Source organism: Camellia sinensis, chromosome 11 (assembly GCF_055761805.1).
Source record: "Camellia sinensis isolate YWXY chromosome 11, ASM5576180v1, whole genome shotgun sequence".
Classification (NCBI taxonomy): domain Eukaryota; kingdom Viridiplantae; phylum Streptophyta; class Magnoliopsida; order Ericales; family Theaceae; genus Camellia; species Camellia sinensis.
This window is the reverse complement of record NC_138971.1, coordinates 156,953,745-156,971,675: the sequence shown is the minus strand read 5'-3', so window position 1 is coordinate 156,971,675 and position 17,931 is coordinate 156,953,745. Positions and strand designations below refer to the sequence as shown.

At 31.0% G+C, this 17,931-nt stretch overlaps 1 protein-coding gene across 4 annotated transcripts; it reads right to left on the bottom strand.

Moving 5' to 3' along the window:
- Positions 1-6,097: 6,097 nt before the first annotated feature.
- LOC114310539 (nudix hydrolase 8) lies at positions 6,098-10,985 on the bottom strand. 4 transcript variants are annotated; one of them, XR_014344845.1, is made up of 10 exons: positions 10,399-10,985; positions 9,519-9,787; positions 8,804-8,869; positions 8,489-8,626; positions 7,935-8,012; positions 7,770-7,820; positions 7,595-7,629; positions 7,118-7,257; positions 6,691-6,947; positions 6,098-6,615 (listed from the first exon to the last, which is right to left on the bottom strand). XR_014344845.1 is itself a non-coding variant. In XM_028256583.2 (9 exons), the coding sequence occupies exons 1-9, from the start codon at positions 10,499-10,501 to the stop codon at positions 6,741-6,743; spliced, it is 1,056 nt and encodes a 351-aa protein (XP_028112384.2). In that variant the 5' UTR covers positions 10,502-10,985; the 3' UTR covers positions 6,098-6,740. The 4 variants fall into 4 exon arrangements, 1 of the variants encoding a protein (XP_028112384.2); XR_003646159.2 differs by having other exon boundaries at positions 7,118-7,226; XR_003646160.2 differs by having other exon boundaries at positions 6,098-6,947.
- Positions 10,986-17,931: the final 6,946 nt, after the last annotated feature.

Here is a 17,931-nt window from a genome sequence, read left to right as displayed (position 1 = left end):
AGAAAGAAACATTTTGATGAGAATGTTAGTGAAGAGGTTGCACAATCAGCTGAAGAATCCTTTAGAGTTAATTATTTCATATATAAATAGATCAAGCTCTTTCTTCACTTAAGAGTAGATTTGAACAATTTCAAATATATGATGAAACTTTTGGATTTTTGTTTGATTTGAAGAAGTTAAATTCTACCAATTATAAGTGCTTGAAGACTTATTGTGCTAATCTTGAAGACTTTTTGAAACATGATGGGCTTATGGATATTGATGGGAGAGATTTATTTTCTGAGTTGAAAGTCTTCAAAGAAATTTTGCCAAAAGAAATCAGTAGGCCAATTGAGGTGATGAATTATTTGAAATTGATGGATGGTTGTTTTCCAAATGCCTAGATTGCGTATAGAATATTATTGACTATTCCAGTTACCGTTGCCTCTGGAGAAAGAAGTTTTTCAAAGTTAAAATTGATCAAATCCTACCTTCGATCAACAATGTCACAAGAAAGATTGAATGGATTAGCTATATTGTCTATTGAAAAGGATTTGGTAGATAAATTAGATTATACAAACTTAATTAGTGATTTTGCAGCTAAAAATGCAAGAAGAGTAGTATTTAAGTGATCGTTGGGTTAATTGTAAGCTGGATATTGCTAAACTATAAAGCAACAAAACCAGTTTTTAATGTTTTGGAGTCATTATACTGATTTCTTCCTATCTTAATATATGAAAGTAAATTTTAGTTTATAATTTTAATGATTATATGTTCAAGTATACTTAAATAAAAAATTTGTAGATACTTATCATTTTATGCATAAATTTTTTATTAAAAAAAAAATATTCGAGGGGCCCCATTTTCACAGGGCGCCTTAGGCCCCACAAATCTCAGGGCCGGCCCTGATAGATTACAATATCTTCTTATCCTGTTTGTCCAACAAACACACCCCATGATTACTCTCACATTTTAGTTAGTCTCACATTCATGTAAAAGTATGTGATTAGTTTATATGCAAGTGAAAAAAAAAACTGATCAGAGGCTAAGCCACCTTAATTTATTATTTCAAGTGATTTTTAGGGTTGGTTTGGGATGTCCTAAAAAAATGCACTTTTTGACTTATTGGTGGGTTTGGGTTGGGTTTGGGTTGGGTTTGATGTGATGTGTTAAAGAGGTGATGTGATTTAAATAAGATGATGTGACTTAAATAAGATAGTGACTTTTTGACTTTTTGACTTATTTAGTACATGTCAAACTAGCCCTTAATGTAGTGTGGTTAATTGTATGCCACAACAAACCTTCCAATGGAGGGCACCGGATATTTTATCCCTAAATTCTCAATCATTGGGTTTCAAAATAGTCACAATCATGATATTATTATTTAAGATTCTCATATTTTGAATTTCCCACATATTTAATTTTCAAATTCTCAGCCTCACAGGCCAAGGTATTCTCTCTATTAGGCTGCTCACGATGCCTTGTTTTTCGGAATCTGCTTATTCTCTCACCAAAAGTTACTTCGTTACATTTGTGCAAAATTTTCCCCTATCTCTTGAAAATGCTTTATATAGCAAAAAAACAATCAGTGTATTTGATTTGAGTTTTCTGAATTAAGTTTTTTGAGAATTGAATTTTTTAATTTTCGTAATTTTTGTTTTTAGTAAATATTTTTAAAATTTAAACATTTTTTTTACTTTTTAGATGTACCTTACTTAGATGTATCTAAAAAGTAAAAAAAATATGAAAAAATATTTTAAAAAATTAAGAAATACATAAAAATACAAAAAATGTACTGAATTCTTGTATTTTTTTTGTATTTATGGTAATTAGTGAATTTTTAAAAGATTTTTTTTACATTTTTTTTACTTTTTAGGTGTATTTATGTTAGATGTGTCTAAAAAATAAAAAATTTGCATAAAATATTTTAAAAATTCAGTAAAAACAAAAAAACACGAAAAATAAGAAAGTAAAATTTTCTGAAAATTGTTTTTAGAAAAATGGAATCAAACATAGTGATTTTCTAATAAAAAATTACAAATATTTGTTGTTTTATGCTATTTTTTTTTTTATTTTTTTTTTAAGTTGAGAATGATGAACTTTTATAGTGTGTTCTCTAAGAGCATTTCTAACGGTTCGCCAAATTTTTTATCAAATCTGAGTAAAAAAATGACTTTTTTCTCAATCTGATACCGAGTGCTCCAATGGTTCATTTTCATCAAATTTTCATCAAATTTGCGCTGGGACAACCGGTTGGTCGACCGGTGAAGGCAAAAAATTTTTTTTTTTTTTTTTTGGATTGTTTGAACCTTGTTTTTGAACTGTCTAAACTTTTTTCGAGACAACCGATTGGTCGACCGGTAAGGCAAATTTTTTTTTTTAAAACTGTTTGAACCTATTTATTTGAACTGTTTGACCGTTTTATGGTCGACCGGTTGGTCAACCGACCGGTCAACCGGTTTGTCTCCCCTAACGGTAACAAACAGTGATTTGGTGAAACCTGGAGCGTGTTCTCATTTTGGTGAAAGATTTGGTGAATTCTCGATTTGATATTGATTTGGTGAAACCGTTGGAGCACCAAAAAGTTACTTTTTCACCAAATTTCAAATTTGATGCCAGATTTGATGAAACGTTGGAGATGGTCTAAGGTGATAATAATAGTTTTTGTGGTGAAAAAGCATACTATGGTGTTGTTTGGTGTAACTGTTAAAACAGATTATAGATTGTAGCTTAACAGATTATAAATTATGACTTTAATTAGAAACTGTTAATCTGTTTGGTATAATTGTTGGATTATAGATTTAAGTTGCTGAGTAGTGTTTGTTAAATAAGCTGTAAAGTAACTTTTTCAATTAATTTTTATTTTTTATTATTCACTATTTGTCTACATTTCTCATAAAAAATAATAATAATATTTTATAGTCCATTTGAGTCTTTTTCTATTTTTAAAAAAATAAAAAATAAAAAAATTAAGAGTATAACCGTGAATTAACATGTCCACAACAGAAGCTGATAATCAGAAGCAAGGGGTGAGCAGTTTCTCAGAATCAATTTTTTTGACTTAAAATAAGTTGTTAGAATCAGAAGTTGTTTGAAATAAGTTTAACCAAATAGTCTAAAAAAACTTTTTAAAAGCCAGAAGTCATAAGTTGGCTCAAAAAAGCCCTACCAAACACCCCCTATATGTAACCCTAATAAAGGGCACAAAATAGGATCTCCCAAATGCGACTTCAAATCAATGAACAATTTCATTTCAAAGGCCTCCTATCTGATTTTGAAGGAAGTCTGACTATAAATGTAGACCATGTTTGTTCGAACGAATTAGATTAGAAGAGATTATCAAACTTAGAACTGCTAATTTTGAGATAATCAATTTTTTTAAAAAATTTATTTATTGTATATCGTATTCTATGTTTGAATTGACCTAAGATTATGAAGAGAAACTAAAATACTATCTATTTAGTAATCTAGCCAATTAGTCTGAACCACTCTTTAGTCTCTCATTTTGTATCTCACCCCCTTCTTGAGATTTAATAGCCTCTCATATGATGAACTATTAGTCTAAACCTCATGAGATTATGTATTTTGTAAATTATTAATCTAATTCTAAAATTATGTCCATCCAAACAAACAAGGCCGTAATGTGACAAACATAATATAGGAATAAAATAACTATTCATATATGAAGTAGTCCATGATCGTCCGAGCTTGGGATGGGGCAAAATGATGTTGCCCCGAAATTGATCCAGTCCTTTTGTTTTAATTGAAAAAATAAGAGAAATTTGGCCGTAAATCCCTCATGAGACACTTATCTTGTCAAAATGATAAGAATTATATAAGTATTTTCAAAAGTCCTTAGTATTTTAAAATATCCTTCTTATCATTCTCATAGTTACTGTTTGTTTCCACTATCTCATATGAAATTGATGATCTCAAATATGAGATTTGTTACCTTAGATTAGGGATGGCAATGGGGATTAATGGGGTGAATATTAATTCCCCATCCCCATTCCCCTATAATAAATTTTTCCCATTCTCCATTCCCCATTCCCCATGGGTACCACCCTCCCCATTTCCTAATAGGTTTGGATTTTCCCCAACCCACTTTAATCCCCATTTTTATTTTATTTTTATTTTTATTTTTTATATTTAATGTTAACAACTTTTTTTTTTTTTTTTTAAAGGTTCACAACAAAAGCTAAATGTACCTTCAATTTTTTTTTCTTTTTTAATATATTTAATGTTAACAACAATTTTTTTTTATTTTTTTATTTTTTATTTTAAGGTTCACAACAAAAACTAAATGTACCTTCAATCTTTTTTCTTTCTTTTTAAATATATTTAATGTTAACAACCTTTTTTTTTTTTTTTTTTTTTTTAAGGTTCACAACAAAAGTTAAATGTACCTTCAATCTTTTTTATTTCTTTTTAAATATATTTAATGTTAACAAATTTTTTTTTTTTTTGGTAAGATTCACAACAAAAGCAAATAGATTCAAAGATAATATACGAGCTGAATAAGAATAAGTTCAGAATAAGTTAAAAAAATAAAAATAAAACAAATAGGAATAACTTATTTAGCTTAATATACGAGCAATAAGAATAGATTCATATTATCTTTGCTCGTATAAGAATAAGTTCAGAATAAGTTAAAAAAATAAAAATAAAACAAATAGATTCATATTATCTTTGATTTCAGAATAACTTATTCCTATAAAAATATACGAGCTGAATAAGAATAGATTCAGAATAACTTATTCTTATTAACTAGATTTGAACTTATTTTTTTTTTTTTGGTAATATACGAGCTGAACTTATTCTTATATAATTTAAATATAGATTTTATGTTGTATAAATTGTGTGATAACATAAAACAAATAGATTCATACTCGTTAATTGAAATTTTAGAACAAGCAAACCATTCTAAAAATTACAATACATAACAAAATAAAAATAATAATAAAAAAAAAGATTTGAGGTATATTTAGCTTTGGTTGTGGATTTAAAAAAAAAGAAAAAAAAGAAAAAAAAAAGAAGAAGTTGGTTGTGAACCTGAAAAAAATAAATAAATAAATAAAAGAAAAAGATTGAATGTATATTTAGTTTTGGTTGTGAATCTAAAAAAAAAAAAAAAAAAACATGTGGGGAAATTAGTGGGTATCCATCCCCAACCCATCCCCTGTGGATATTCAAAGAATATCGCCTACCCTACCTAATGGATAAGAAAAAAGGGGAAAACCCATGTATTTGGGTTGGGTTTCCATGGATACCCACAGGGTAGGTTATCCATTGCCATCCCTACCTTAGATTTGAAAATCGATAGTTTGTTCTCTCTCTCTCTTTTTGACTTTGTTTCTCTCTCTCCTTCGATCCATCTCCCTCTCTCTCTGTCTCTCTCTCTCTCTATTTCTCTCATTCGTTCACTCGTTCCCCTGTAAACCTCTGTTTTTTGTTCGTTCCCTTTTTTTATTTGTTCACAGGGGAAATTGCAAAATTTACTTTGATTCAAAATAAAAATTTACTTTGATTTAGAGTAAAATTTTACTATGAATCAAAGTAAAATTGTCCTTTTAACAAAAAAATGGAGCTGTGAGGGAGTTTTGCAAGTATTGAATTTATTTTTTTTTTGGTTGTCCTTTTGACAAAAAACGAAAGGTTTGAGGGAGTTGTGGCCAAATCTCCCTTGAAATAACCCTCAAAATTCACCAAGGCTATGAATTCCTTATTGCCAATCATGGCATTAGTTTTTTCCAAAGGCCAAGAATTAGGCTACTAATAGGTGGTTGTTGCATATTTTAGCATTTGGATTAGTCCATTCATCCCATAACTTATTGTTCAATAATATTTTGTTTGGTTCCTAGAATTAAAAGGAATAGGAAAGTGGAAGAAAAAAAAGAATCCATTTCAATCCCAATACCTAGTAATTTCATTTCTCTTTCATTTTGTTTTCCATCAATAAATTCAAAATTTTAGCGTTTCAATGGTTACTGGGATTCCAGAACAGCAAAATGCAATGGTCCAATTCAATTTTGCAACCAAATATTAATAGCCCTTTTCTGTATCTTTTGTCATATCAAATGCGACAAAAGAAAAAGAAAAAGAAAAAAGGAAAAGGGAATAATCCAAAGAACATTAAACGTGAATATAATAGTTAAAAAAAGAAAATGTGAACATAAGAATATACAATAGCTGCATTCTGTATTTACAAGAATGTACAAGAAAACAGACATTTGCAGTTACAACTTACAAGTAATGATCTGTTGTAATATGTGATCAAGTGAGTGTTACTTCTTGAGTGAGTTGTTTCTATATCCCCTCAATTCGACTTCAAAAGTTAACTATTGAAGTGAGGATCCTCTCACATTTATATCTGCACATTATGTAAGATTTCACTTCACACCCTACTTTACGTGCAGTATCCTCACTGGGCAGCACCTGCTGCATGAAAGGGACACATTCCCTATCCATCCTTGGGTGCTCCAGCTTTGATATCATATTACACCGTCTTTGGTAAGACTAACCCCAAAAACTAGTTATTGAGGTAAGAATGCTCTCCCGCTTATATATTGCACATTATTTTTGTACCGAAGAGCACACTGTGCGTGAATGAAGATGCGAAGTGAAATTCCACATCATCTATGTACAAAAAGTAAGAAATCAAAAAAAGTACAAAAAGTAATGTACAATATATAAACATGAGGAGAGCCTCACCTCAATAGCTAACTTATGAGGTTCAGTCTACCCAATACCGTGTAATAATTTTAACTGATTTGACAGTTGAAATTTCCGTCCTCAACTACATTATAGTACAAGGAGGATAGTCTGCCATCAAATTTGGAAACCAGTTGATGAGAAGATAATCCGCAGTAATGCTTCCCTAGACGTGCAATGCAAATGTCAGTGACTTTCTTGAACATGCAGTCCCCTTTGATCAGCGGCTGCTCGACAAACTCAACTAGAGGCATCCACTGCTCGATGAAATGAAAATACCCAAATTAAAATCAAGAAAAATGGATGTGTTGTAAAGCGATCAAGCCCTAGATAATGAGTTGTTACAGATGAAAAGTGGGGTACAGAGTAGACACAGACATAAATTGCCTACTCCATTATCCTGTTAGGTAAGGTATTTAGTATTTACCTTTGCGGCTTGAACTTCAAGGTCATCAATAATAATCTGAGCCGATAGGGGTCTCAACATGCAGATGAAGAACAAATCCGACTTTTCAAAAGCAACATTGTGAGCATGCCTGGAATCGAAGTTCACAGAGAGGATGTGATCTATGAGATGATGTTTAAAGAAAAAATCACTTTCAGTGTCATTCAAAATAGCAACCATTACAAACACACTGCATATGGATTGAATAGGACATCAATATTATTTTTCCCGATAATTTTTAAACCTTTGTCAACATTCACTTCAATTATGTATGTCATGCTAGCTAAGGCAAAGTCGGGTAATTTTCAAATCAAATAACGCCCAATAGTTGGTCCAAATCATATATTTTTCAGGTGAGTAGACATGGGGTGACTATGGTTTGATTCGGTTGAAGAGGACATTGTTTGGCCATGTTTTAATTTAATTGCAAAAAAAAAAAAAAAAACATATCGTTGTTACCTGAAAGCTATGACTTCCACAAATTCGGTATCAATCTGCAATAAAAAAAATAAAAAGCGGTTAACATTCATTGAAAAGTTTTATTCGCATTCTAGATTGTTCGATGCAAAAACTGAATTATGATTTCAGAAGTAAATAGGTAAGAGAAGAAATATATTAGGTTTAAAGTCCTTACGCCCGTTTCCTCCTTGACCTCTCTTACAGCTCCAGTAAATATCTCCTCTGACTATAACAGTTCAAAAAAAATAAATAAGCGATAATTTTCAAGCTTTAATAATCTCTATTTACATTATATGCATCCAAAAACATCGAGGTTGAAATTTCAAATGGGAAAACACACCTCAAGAATGAAACCAGTTGGTATTTTCCAAAGGCCAGCAAGTGCTAGAGAACAATGCTTCTCTTGTACTACAAGCACCTGTAGATAATTGTAAGAAATCATTGTATTAGAATGATAGAATTTTCCAGCATCAAAGCAAATTTAAGATAGAAGGTTAGAATTGGGACACATAACAGACGTTATCATCATATTGACGCAAACAAATTGATCAAAGTTGTTCCTTTAAGCACCTATGTTTTATTAGAAAATATGACAAGAATAATTCCGCCAAAGACTTTAGCAAACACGATATGAATGAAGTAAAATTACAGAAAACAGCACTCTTGGTAGCATTCAAGAAACACATAGGATATCAAAACAATAAAATTAACAGCAAAGAGTTTTACAATAGTTCATTGAGCAATTCTATTTATAGTGCTATAAACCATTCAAGTACAATAATGTGAGTTTTTCATGAATTCAAACTAAATCAAGTAGTTTAAAAAAGAATATTTAGCTGGCCAAAACTATAAAAGTGCTTTTATAAACTTGGTTACTGAGACAAGCAAGCATACCTCATATTTGTCATTGATCACAAATCCCCCAACTCCCACTTGATGAGAAGCATTAGCGGGAAGCATGGAAAGTCCTTCAGGAATCCAGTATGTCAGCATCACATATCCTCTTTCAGCATGGTGATACTTGAATCCTTCCTATAATTAAATATCAAATTTTAGAGATTGTATTGATTCGTCAATTATAAATCAAAGTGTGGAAGAGTCGGCATCCAATGGCAACAAATTCTTTAGATAAATTTCATTTATGTGGTTAAAATCTATGAGGTTCAAATAAGTTTCTTATACTTCTAGTTCAACAAGAAAAGTGTTTACCTCTACTGCTAAAGGAACAAGCTCAGATCTTTCCAGTGGCAACTTAAGCCAAACTCCTTTCTTCCCCTGCAATTTTAAGACAAAAGATAGTAAATACTTTGGATGTACTAGATATATAAATGAAAATCGATTGTATCCCATTCTGAGAATTTTTTATTTTATTTTAAGTCCAAAGGCTCCATAAAGGAAATAATCAGCAGAAAGACCACAACCAGAACACAAAACAAAATTTTTATCATTCTATAACCTTGTTTGGTTATATTTTTGTTGTCTTCATTTTTATTTTTTGTGTTTTCAGAAAGAAAAAAAAAATGAAAATACTTTTTGAACTTTTCATTTTTGTGTGAAATTAGATTTGGAAATTTTGAAATTAGTTTTTTGGAAACAATTTTTCAGAACCACGTGAAATAGGGTTATAAATTTTGGGTTTATACAAGTGACTACAGAATCATACAGAAATCATCCAAAATCACTGAATTTCTTATCAAGGAAAACAACTGAAATTTTTACATTTATTTATCCAAGTGTTTATTAAAATATCATGGTATTGAGCGCCTTATTTTGTGAGCAGAGTAATCCTACAAGTTCAAACACTAGAAGTCCTGCTGTTGACACTTATGATTAAACAAATAATTTTCAGCCACCTCGCATAGACGATGCAATTACATTATGCCTACGAACAGCCGGAAATTCAAAACACATGAAGATAAATTACCTTTGTTTTCCAGTGAGAAAGTGACAAATGAAGTCTAGAGGCAAAGACTTTTGGGTGAGGCGGTAATCTTTCCGGATTAACTATAACTCCTCCATATTCATCATCAAATGCATCAAGTACTCCCATTTCTCTGAAAAACAGACTTGAATTGGCACCACTTGTTCCATTGATGTGATACTGAAAAGTCTCTACAGCAAAATTTTCTTGGCCAACTGAGCTAATAATGGCTTTATTTGAAGTACTCAGATAAGATACCTTAGGAGAAATGCCTGAACATAAAAACCAGGAAAAAATGAGAAGCAAATCACTCACTTTGGAATTGAACATTTAATAGATGGATCCTGAATTCCTTAGGCACTGTTTGGATCTTGATTTTGTGAAGACATGAATGGAGAAAAAATAAAAGGAATGAAATAGAAGCTAATTTCTTTTTTTCTTCACAAATCTCTTTTATTTTCTTTTCCCTTTGCAAACGACTTCACAAGATCCAAACACAGCATAAGCATGAGAGAGAGAGAGTTATGATGTATTCATCAGCAAAAGGAGGAATGAAAGGTAATGTTCTTGGCAATGGATTGTGCATTTGCTTCCATTAATTTTGTATTCCTTCTATTTCAATCTCAATCAATCCCACCAAAACAATTTCAGATCCATCACTAATTTACACCCAAAACAAAATTTGCATTTCAATTTCAAGAATACAATAAGGGCAGGCCCAGTGAACACAAATAACTGAATGATTGGTTACAGAGAATCTATAGAGGAAAAAGAAACAACATGGGCATTTTTTTACCTTTTCCCATTCTGAGAATTCTGATTTGAAAAGCACAAAAAAACAACTAAAATTCCAATTTGGGTATCTAATTAATTAACTCTTTACCTGTGCAAAAACACAACCGTGGAGAGCTCTTGACAAGAACGTTCCTCTGACTTAAAAATGGTCTTGAAAACAGTCTCTCTGAACTAAACATTTTCAACTCCATTAAACTAACGACTTTATCAAATCTCAACTACTTCACTCTTTATCAAACAATCCAATGAAAACCACCAAACACCACACTTATAAATAACCCCTAATTATAATAATATACAATTCCCACTTGAACAAGAGAATTCTTGGGTTTCTTCGTTGGTTCGGAGAGAACAAGAGATTTGATAACTAAGAAAAAACTCTGATCATACAATGGAGGAGAGAGAGAAACAAATGGATTAACATTAATTTTGGGCTAAACCCAGATGGAGACAAGCAATTAAAACAATGATTGAGTCAATGAATTATCGAAAAAGTCAGGATTAGGCTAGTTGGTCTTGTGGGTGAACTTGTGGTGCGAAATGGGTTTGTGGGAAAGGAACAAAAACAAGGCATAAATGAAGAAAAAAATCTTGATAAAGAATGACAGATGAGAGTGAAGAAAATGAGGAAGAGAATTAAAATTTGATGGGAGGGAAAGTGGAAATGTGAGTGTTATATATTAGAACAACAGCGTGCCTTTAAAAGGGATGAGAAAATCATAGGGAAAATATTTTCCCACGTGACAAACACGCAAGTTGTGACGCCAAACAGGGTCCTAGGCCTCCAAGTAATATATAATAAAGAGTGATGCTTCCGACCCCAGTGGGGTGACCCCCAACTATTCTCAGTAACGTGTCGGTTTCTCATTAGTCGGAAAAAAAAATAATTTTTTTTTACCAATCACACGCGACTCCCAGTACCTTACTGGAGGTCCGAAGCTTTATTGATATAATAATATAAAAGACAAATTAATATTCGAGATTAAGTTTTGTTTTGATAACATTATGAGTGTTTTTAATTTAAAAATGGAAAGAAAAAAAAAAGACATATACTAATATATTTGATACACGTGTGCCCTTGCCAAATTTTAAAATTAAAATGATAAAAGGTGGAAAACATAAGTAGAACAAGAAGAAAAAAAATAGTTAATCTGATTTGACAAAGATTTTGTTTTATGTTTTATTTTTGCCAAAGGTTTGGTTAGTGAGATTTTAAATTTAATTATTATTATGAGCAGTCGATATTTTTTACAAAACTTAAAATGCCTAACTTTTTTTTTTTTTTAAGTCAAAAGGTACAATCACTTAAATTAAGACTACGAAATTACGTTCATACAAAATCTTAAGTATGGTAAGTTTATGTTAGTAGTGAGTATTGAGTTTTTCAGTGAGGTCTATCTTAAACTCATTTATAATTGAATTTTCAATTTATTAATGTAAATTGTACTACCTTTGTGTCTATATATTGTTGTGCCCTAAACCCTAAACATGTGTAGCATTTCTTTTTTGAATTTACTCAGCTAAACAAAATTTTGCATAAAATTTGAAATAACATGATTTTCCCTTAAAAAAAAAAAAAAAAAAAATATATATATATATATATATATATATATATATATATATATTGAAGTCAATATCCATGCTTTTGTTGATGTTCCTGATAATGGGCCTGTAGCTAAATCTAGAAATATTATAGTTATCAATGGACTTTTAAATGATAAACATGGATTAAGAGTATTAATAAAGGCAAAGCTTCTATTTTTTTTTTCTTTTCTTTCCTTTTCTTTTCTTTTCTTCTATTTGTTTGACTTCTTACGGTGTGATTTTGTTATTTTTTTGGTAATGATGCTGAAATTAGCAACTACAACGGTAAATAAGTAAAATTAACAGTTAAAGTTATAATTTAGTGATGAACAATGTAAAAAAGTTATAAGATAATATTGTTTCAATGGTCAAATTGTTATTTTTTAGCTTAACCAACATTGAACCAACATCAACCGATCGACGAGCCAGACAACCTCCCGGATGATTGGGTTTGCAAAATTCTATTGGTTAAATTCTTAAATATTCTAAAATTATGATTGAGGGAGGGAATAGGAAAAAGAGGAACAGTAATTTTGGACAATGTTGTTGTGATGGCAACTTTAATTATAGAAAATACTTGTGCCAAATTTGGTATAAAATATAACAAATGTATAATTTAACAGTTCTGATAGTTCACCGTTAGAAATGAAAAAAATAAATTTTATATTATTTTATAGCAATAGCAACTCTAATAAATCACCGTTGAAATTGTACTAACACTTAGATTATCGCACCATAAGATATATATATTTTGTGGACACTTGAATAATTATAGTTTTTTTTTTTTTCTGTGAACGCCTTGAATAATTACAGTTGTTGATCACCTTAACTATGCTCGAATATATACCTTGGAAGTAAGTACAATCTACACTTCAATATTTTGAATTTATTTATTTCATGCTACTTCATGAAAATATGTTTCCCACTTTCCGATGTACCAAAAAAAAAATCTTAAAATAAAATTTTAAATCTAAAATTGTTTTTTAAAAATAGCTCAATCAATCTGTTTGTTTGATTTTTAAAAATTCGTTTAAGAATTTTTTTCAAAAAAATTTAAAATTATTTTCATAAAAAAATGAAAAAATCAATGGGTTGGGTTTGAGAATATATTTTAGAATTTGGGAATATTATTTAATCCATAAGGTTAGACTGGGTTGATATTTTCAGTCCAATTGACTAATGAGTTGAATTTGAGAATTATATTTTTGGTCTGGCTCGGCCCGGTCCGATCTACTACATATTTAATTTAATTTAATTTAAATAATTAATATAATATATTGAAAATATATACCTTTTTATTGTTGGCCATGTGATTTGTAAGATATTCAAGTGGTCATTATTTTGCTGAAGACATTCACAAAAAAATGTTTGAAGAAATTTGAAATTTAAATTATGGATATATTTTTTTAGTTTGATGCATTACCAACACTTTGGTTTAAAAAATTTTGAACTTTTGGAATTATTAGTGTGTTTGGTTTAAAATCCTTTTTGTAATGTTCTAATTACTATAGTATTAAATTTTTTATGGTTAGTTACTTTATAGGCTATGTCTATTTATGAAAAACTAACAGTTATTATGATGTTTAATTTTTTATTTTATTTTTATAACTTATGTATATGATTCGATAGACAAACTTGAGAATTATAATTTATTTAAAATCGTACTTGAATTAATTAGATAGCTCCGATGTTCAAATTATAATAGGCTTGATCCGGTGAATGACCATCCCTACTTGGAGGGAGACACACATGCAATGCACGTGAAGTTGACATTTATTTTTATTTAACAAAAATAGAAACAATTTTTAATTGAAATCGCGTGGACGACATAAACATCACATGATTTCCGTTTATCTGCTTGAGCCTCTTTTTTTTTTGGGTACATCGGAAACGGAAAGAGCAAACAGAAAACAAAAGAAAGAAAAGCAAAAAGAAACACCAGCAGAAGGGGAGCACAGATCAGGGCCTAAGGTAGCCCCTTCCAACCATATCAGTTATCACTAACCCTCTAATTGCTATAGGGGCCTCATCCATGACTACAAGAGGCTCAGCTTGAGTGGCACCCAACTTTGCCAGACCATCCGCACTATTATTCCCTTCACGCAAAACATGTTGAATGGTATAACCACACCTTTGCATAAGGAATTTGGAGTCCTCCACCAAGCTTCTAAGCGAAGAAGAGACCACGAAGCCTTCTTTCAATAACTCAATTGCAGATAATGAATCTAGAAAAATGCTTGGGAGCACTAATTAGTGCTCCCACTAATTAGGTGGCAGTGGGTCCCGTCATTAATGATATGATGTTTTGGTCTTGGAGTTGTATTTTTTTTTTTTTTTTTTACTTTTTTAATGCATTAGTGCTATTAGTGGTGATGTTTTTAGTGGGATGAATCATTGTTGATGAATCTATTTCAATAGTGAGATCTTTATATCCCTTCTCAAAGGCTATAGTTAAGCCTCGGTAAATAGCCCAAAGCTCCGCCTCTAAACTTGTACAAACATCAAGCTTTCCATAGTAGCCAATTAGCCAGATGCCTCTTTCATCACAAATAAGACCACCAAAGCCTCCTTCCCCTGGGTCTCCTTTTACACTACCATCAGTGTTCATCTTTAGTTTACCTACAAAAGGAGGGCACCAATTAATAACCACATCATAATGACTAGGATTTAAAGCAGAAGATCTAAATGCTTCCTTGATCGCAGAAGCATAATTACATGAAAGTAAAATACTTTGATACCAATGAAGTTCAACATTATCAAAAACTTTTTTGTTGCGGTCTTTCCAAATTTGCCAAAGAATAACAGCAAAAAGGGTAGGATCTAAAATAGAAGAAGGTTTGTTTTTGAGATTTGATTCCAACGAAGTTGGCAACGGGATATGTCGATCCCTAGACAACCACTCCAAACTACCCATACTACTCCATATAATGACTGCTTTAGGGCAGTCTCTGAAAATATGATCAATATCTTCCCATTGACAACCACATCTACTGCACTCAGCAATGTCAGTAAGACCTATCTTGATTCTTAGGCTGTTCGAGAGTAACTTGCCATGTAAGACAACCCACACAAAGCCCTTGATTTTTTGGGGGTAGTTTTAACTTCCACAACCAAAGCCAGTTGCAATTTTCGGCCTCATGAATGGCCACCATCTCATAAGCTGAAGCTGTTGAAAAGTCACCAGAACCAGAACCATACCAATGAGGTGTATCAGGATACGTAACAAAACGTGGCAAATGAACTTTTAGAGCAAGATCAACAGCCTCTCTAGGAAGCTTAGAATTCAACTTAAAGATATCCCAATCACCTTCCTCATCTAAAAGAAGATTGACAGTTTCAGAATTAATGAGAGGTGAATGTGGAAAGAGTGATGCTAAATTACTCTCTCCACACCACCAATCAAACCAGATGGAGATTTGAGTTCCATCCCCAACAGACCACTTCCTACCTTTCACAAGAGTCTCTCTTGTACTAAGGATATCTTTCCAAGTGTGAGAAGCTCTTCTCTTACTGGAATAGTCAAGAAGAGACCCCTCTTGGAGGTATTTAGCCTTAATCACTTCAGTCCACAGACAGTTCTCACCTTTGAGTAACTTCCAACCCAACTTAGAAAGTAAAGCAGTGTTGTTATGCTTAGCCTTTCTAATACCCAGACCTCCTATTTTCATGCTTTTACACACAGTGTTCCACTTGACCAAGTGAATTTTTTTAGAATTACCCACCTCTCCCCAAAGAAAGTTTCGGTTAACTCTGTCCAAGTCATTGCACACATTAACAGGTAGCTTCATAGTTTGCATGGTATATGCAAGTAGAGCAGCAGTCACAGATTTTATAAGGGTGGCTTTACCTACCAAAGACAGCATATTAGCTTTCCAACTCAATAGCTTCCCTTGAAGCTTATCAAAAATAGAAGAAAAATGAGCTCTGTTAACTTTCTTATGAAGCATGGGTATCCCAAGATACTTTCCCAAATCTTGGGTGATAGGGATACCACATAAAGCACTCAAGTTCCTAGCTCTAGAATTACACACATTTGGGAAGACAAATAACTTAGACTTAGCCAAGTTCACTTTCAAACCAGAGTGATTACTAAAATAGTTAAGAACCTCCATAATGGTCTCACAATTTTTAGTGTCTGCTTTCGCAAATAATAATAAATCATCAGTGAAAAATAAGTGAGAGATTGCAGGGCCTCTTAAAGAAGCTTTGATACCCTTCCACTGGCCACAATTAACTCTGTCAAGAATCAAGTTAGAGAGCCTCTCCATACATAACACAAAGAGGTAGGGGGACAGGAGACCTCCCTGGCGGAGGCCTTTCCTAGGATGAAAATCCCGAACCTGTTCCCCATTCCAAAGAATGGTGGAATTCACAGATGTAACACAATTCATAATCAACTCCACCCAACTCAAATTCAGATTTAGCTCCAATAATGTATCCCGAAGGAAAGTCCAAGCCACATTATCGTAGGCTTTCTCCAAGTCAATTTTAAAAATCATCTCAGCTTTAGTCCCTTTCTTAGATCTAAGAGTATGGATAATTTCTTGGGCAATGCTGATATTGTCATTAGTGAACCTACCTGGGACAAAGCTGTTTTGGTTTGGACTAACAATTTTAACAAGGAGGGGTCGGAGCCTATTCACAAAGAGTATAATAATTTTTTGTATCAAGAAGAGCTTCTTTGGTTTCAAAAGTCCAAAGCTAATTGGATAACAATGGGAGAAAGAAATACCAAGTTCTTCCATGTTTCCACCCTGGCTAAAAGAAGAAACTCGAGGGTGATTACCCTTAAGGATGAGGGTGGTTGCTGGGTTTCGAATCCTGGAGATCTACTTGAGCCTTTGAAGACAACTTTGGAACACTACATTTAGCCCATCACATAAATTTTATTACATGTTATTTGAATTGTTTGGATATAAAATTTTGAATAATATTAAATGTTGAGATACAAATTTTTGGATAAGCTCTCTTCTCCATATATCATCTCTCCATATCACTCCATATTCTTTTTATAGATTTTAATTAGGACCCGTATTGATAATCCAAATCATCTATCTCGTACGCAATGAAGATCATTCATGCAAAAAATTAGCTTCATCACAAAATTGTAAATACAAAAATCAATTGCATTTTATTTTCTTAAAATGAATGGTAAATATAATTAAATTTAAACCATCTATTTTATAAAACAAAATGTGATTTGTTTCTATGTTTATAATTGTCTGATGAAATTAATTTTTTGAATGAATGACTTTCATTGCAAGATTTACGAGATAGATGGTTCGGATTATTAGTGCGGATTTGAATTAAAACCCCATAAAAACTGTATGAAAAAGTATGGAGGAATACTTTTTCCAAATTTTTTTATCAGAACACTGTGTTTTGTTTCAGAAGTTTATGTTTAAGTATTTAAATTTTATTTAAAAATTTATATCAAAACAATATAAATGATGTGTATGAATAAAATTTTCCCTCTCCGTGAGTGTTTAGGGTATGTTTTTTTAATATATTTTTTTTGTTAATTTATTTTCATCTGAAATAAAAAAAAAAAACCAAAAAAATTATTTTTTTAGATTTTACGAGACATCATGGCACTATTTGATATAGTTTTAGAATCATGATTTGAATGTGTAGTTATGTTTTCAAAGATCAGTTTTTGAAATAAATTTTGAAAAGGAAAAACTTATTTGATTATGAATTTTGAATTATATTTTAAAATTGTTTTGGGTTTATTTTTTTAATAAATATTTTAAAAAATTCTTAATTTTATTTTTTTGGGGTAAATATTTTTTATTGTAAATATTTATTTTTTTTTGTTAATATGCACTATATTTTCTACATTTGTACGTTTTATTTTTTTAAATATTTAATTTTTATTTTAAATATTTTCTTATTTTTTAAATATTTAATTTTTAAAAAAATTCTTTTTAAATTTTAAAAATTTTTGGATCACCCATATATATCTAAATCATAACAAATTATTTGGCCAATACTTAAAAAAATAACAAAATAATTTTTTTCAAAAAATTAAAAAATA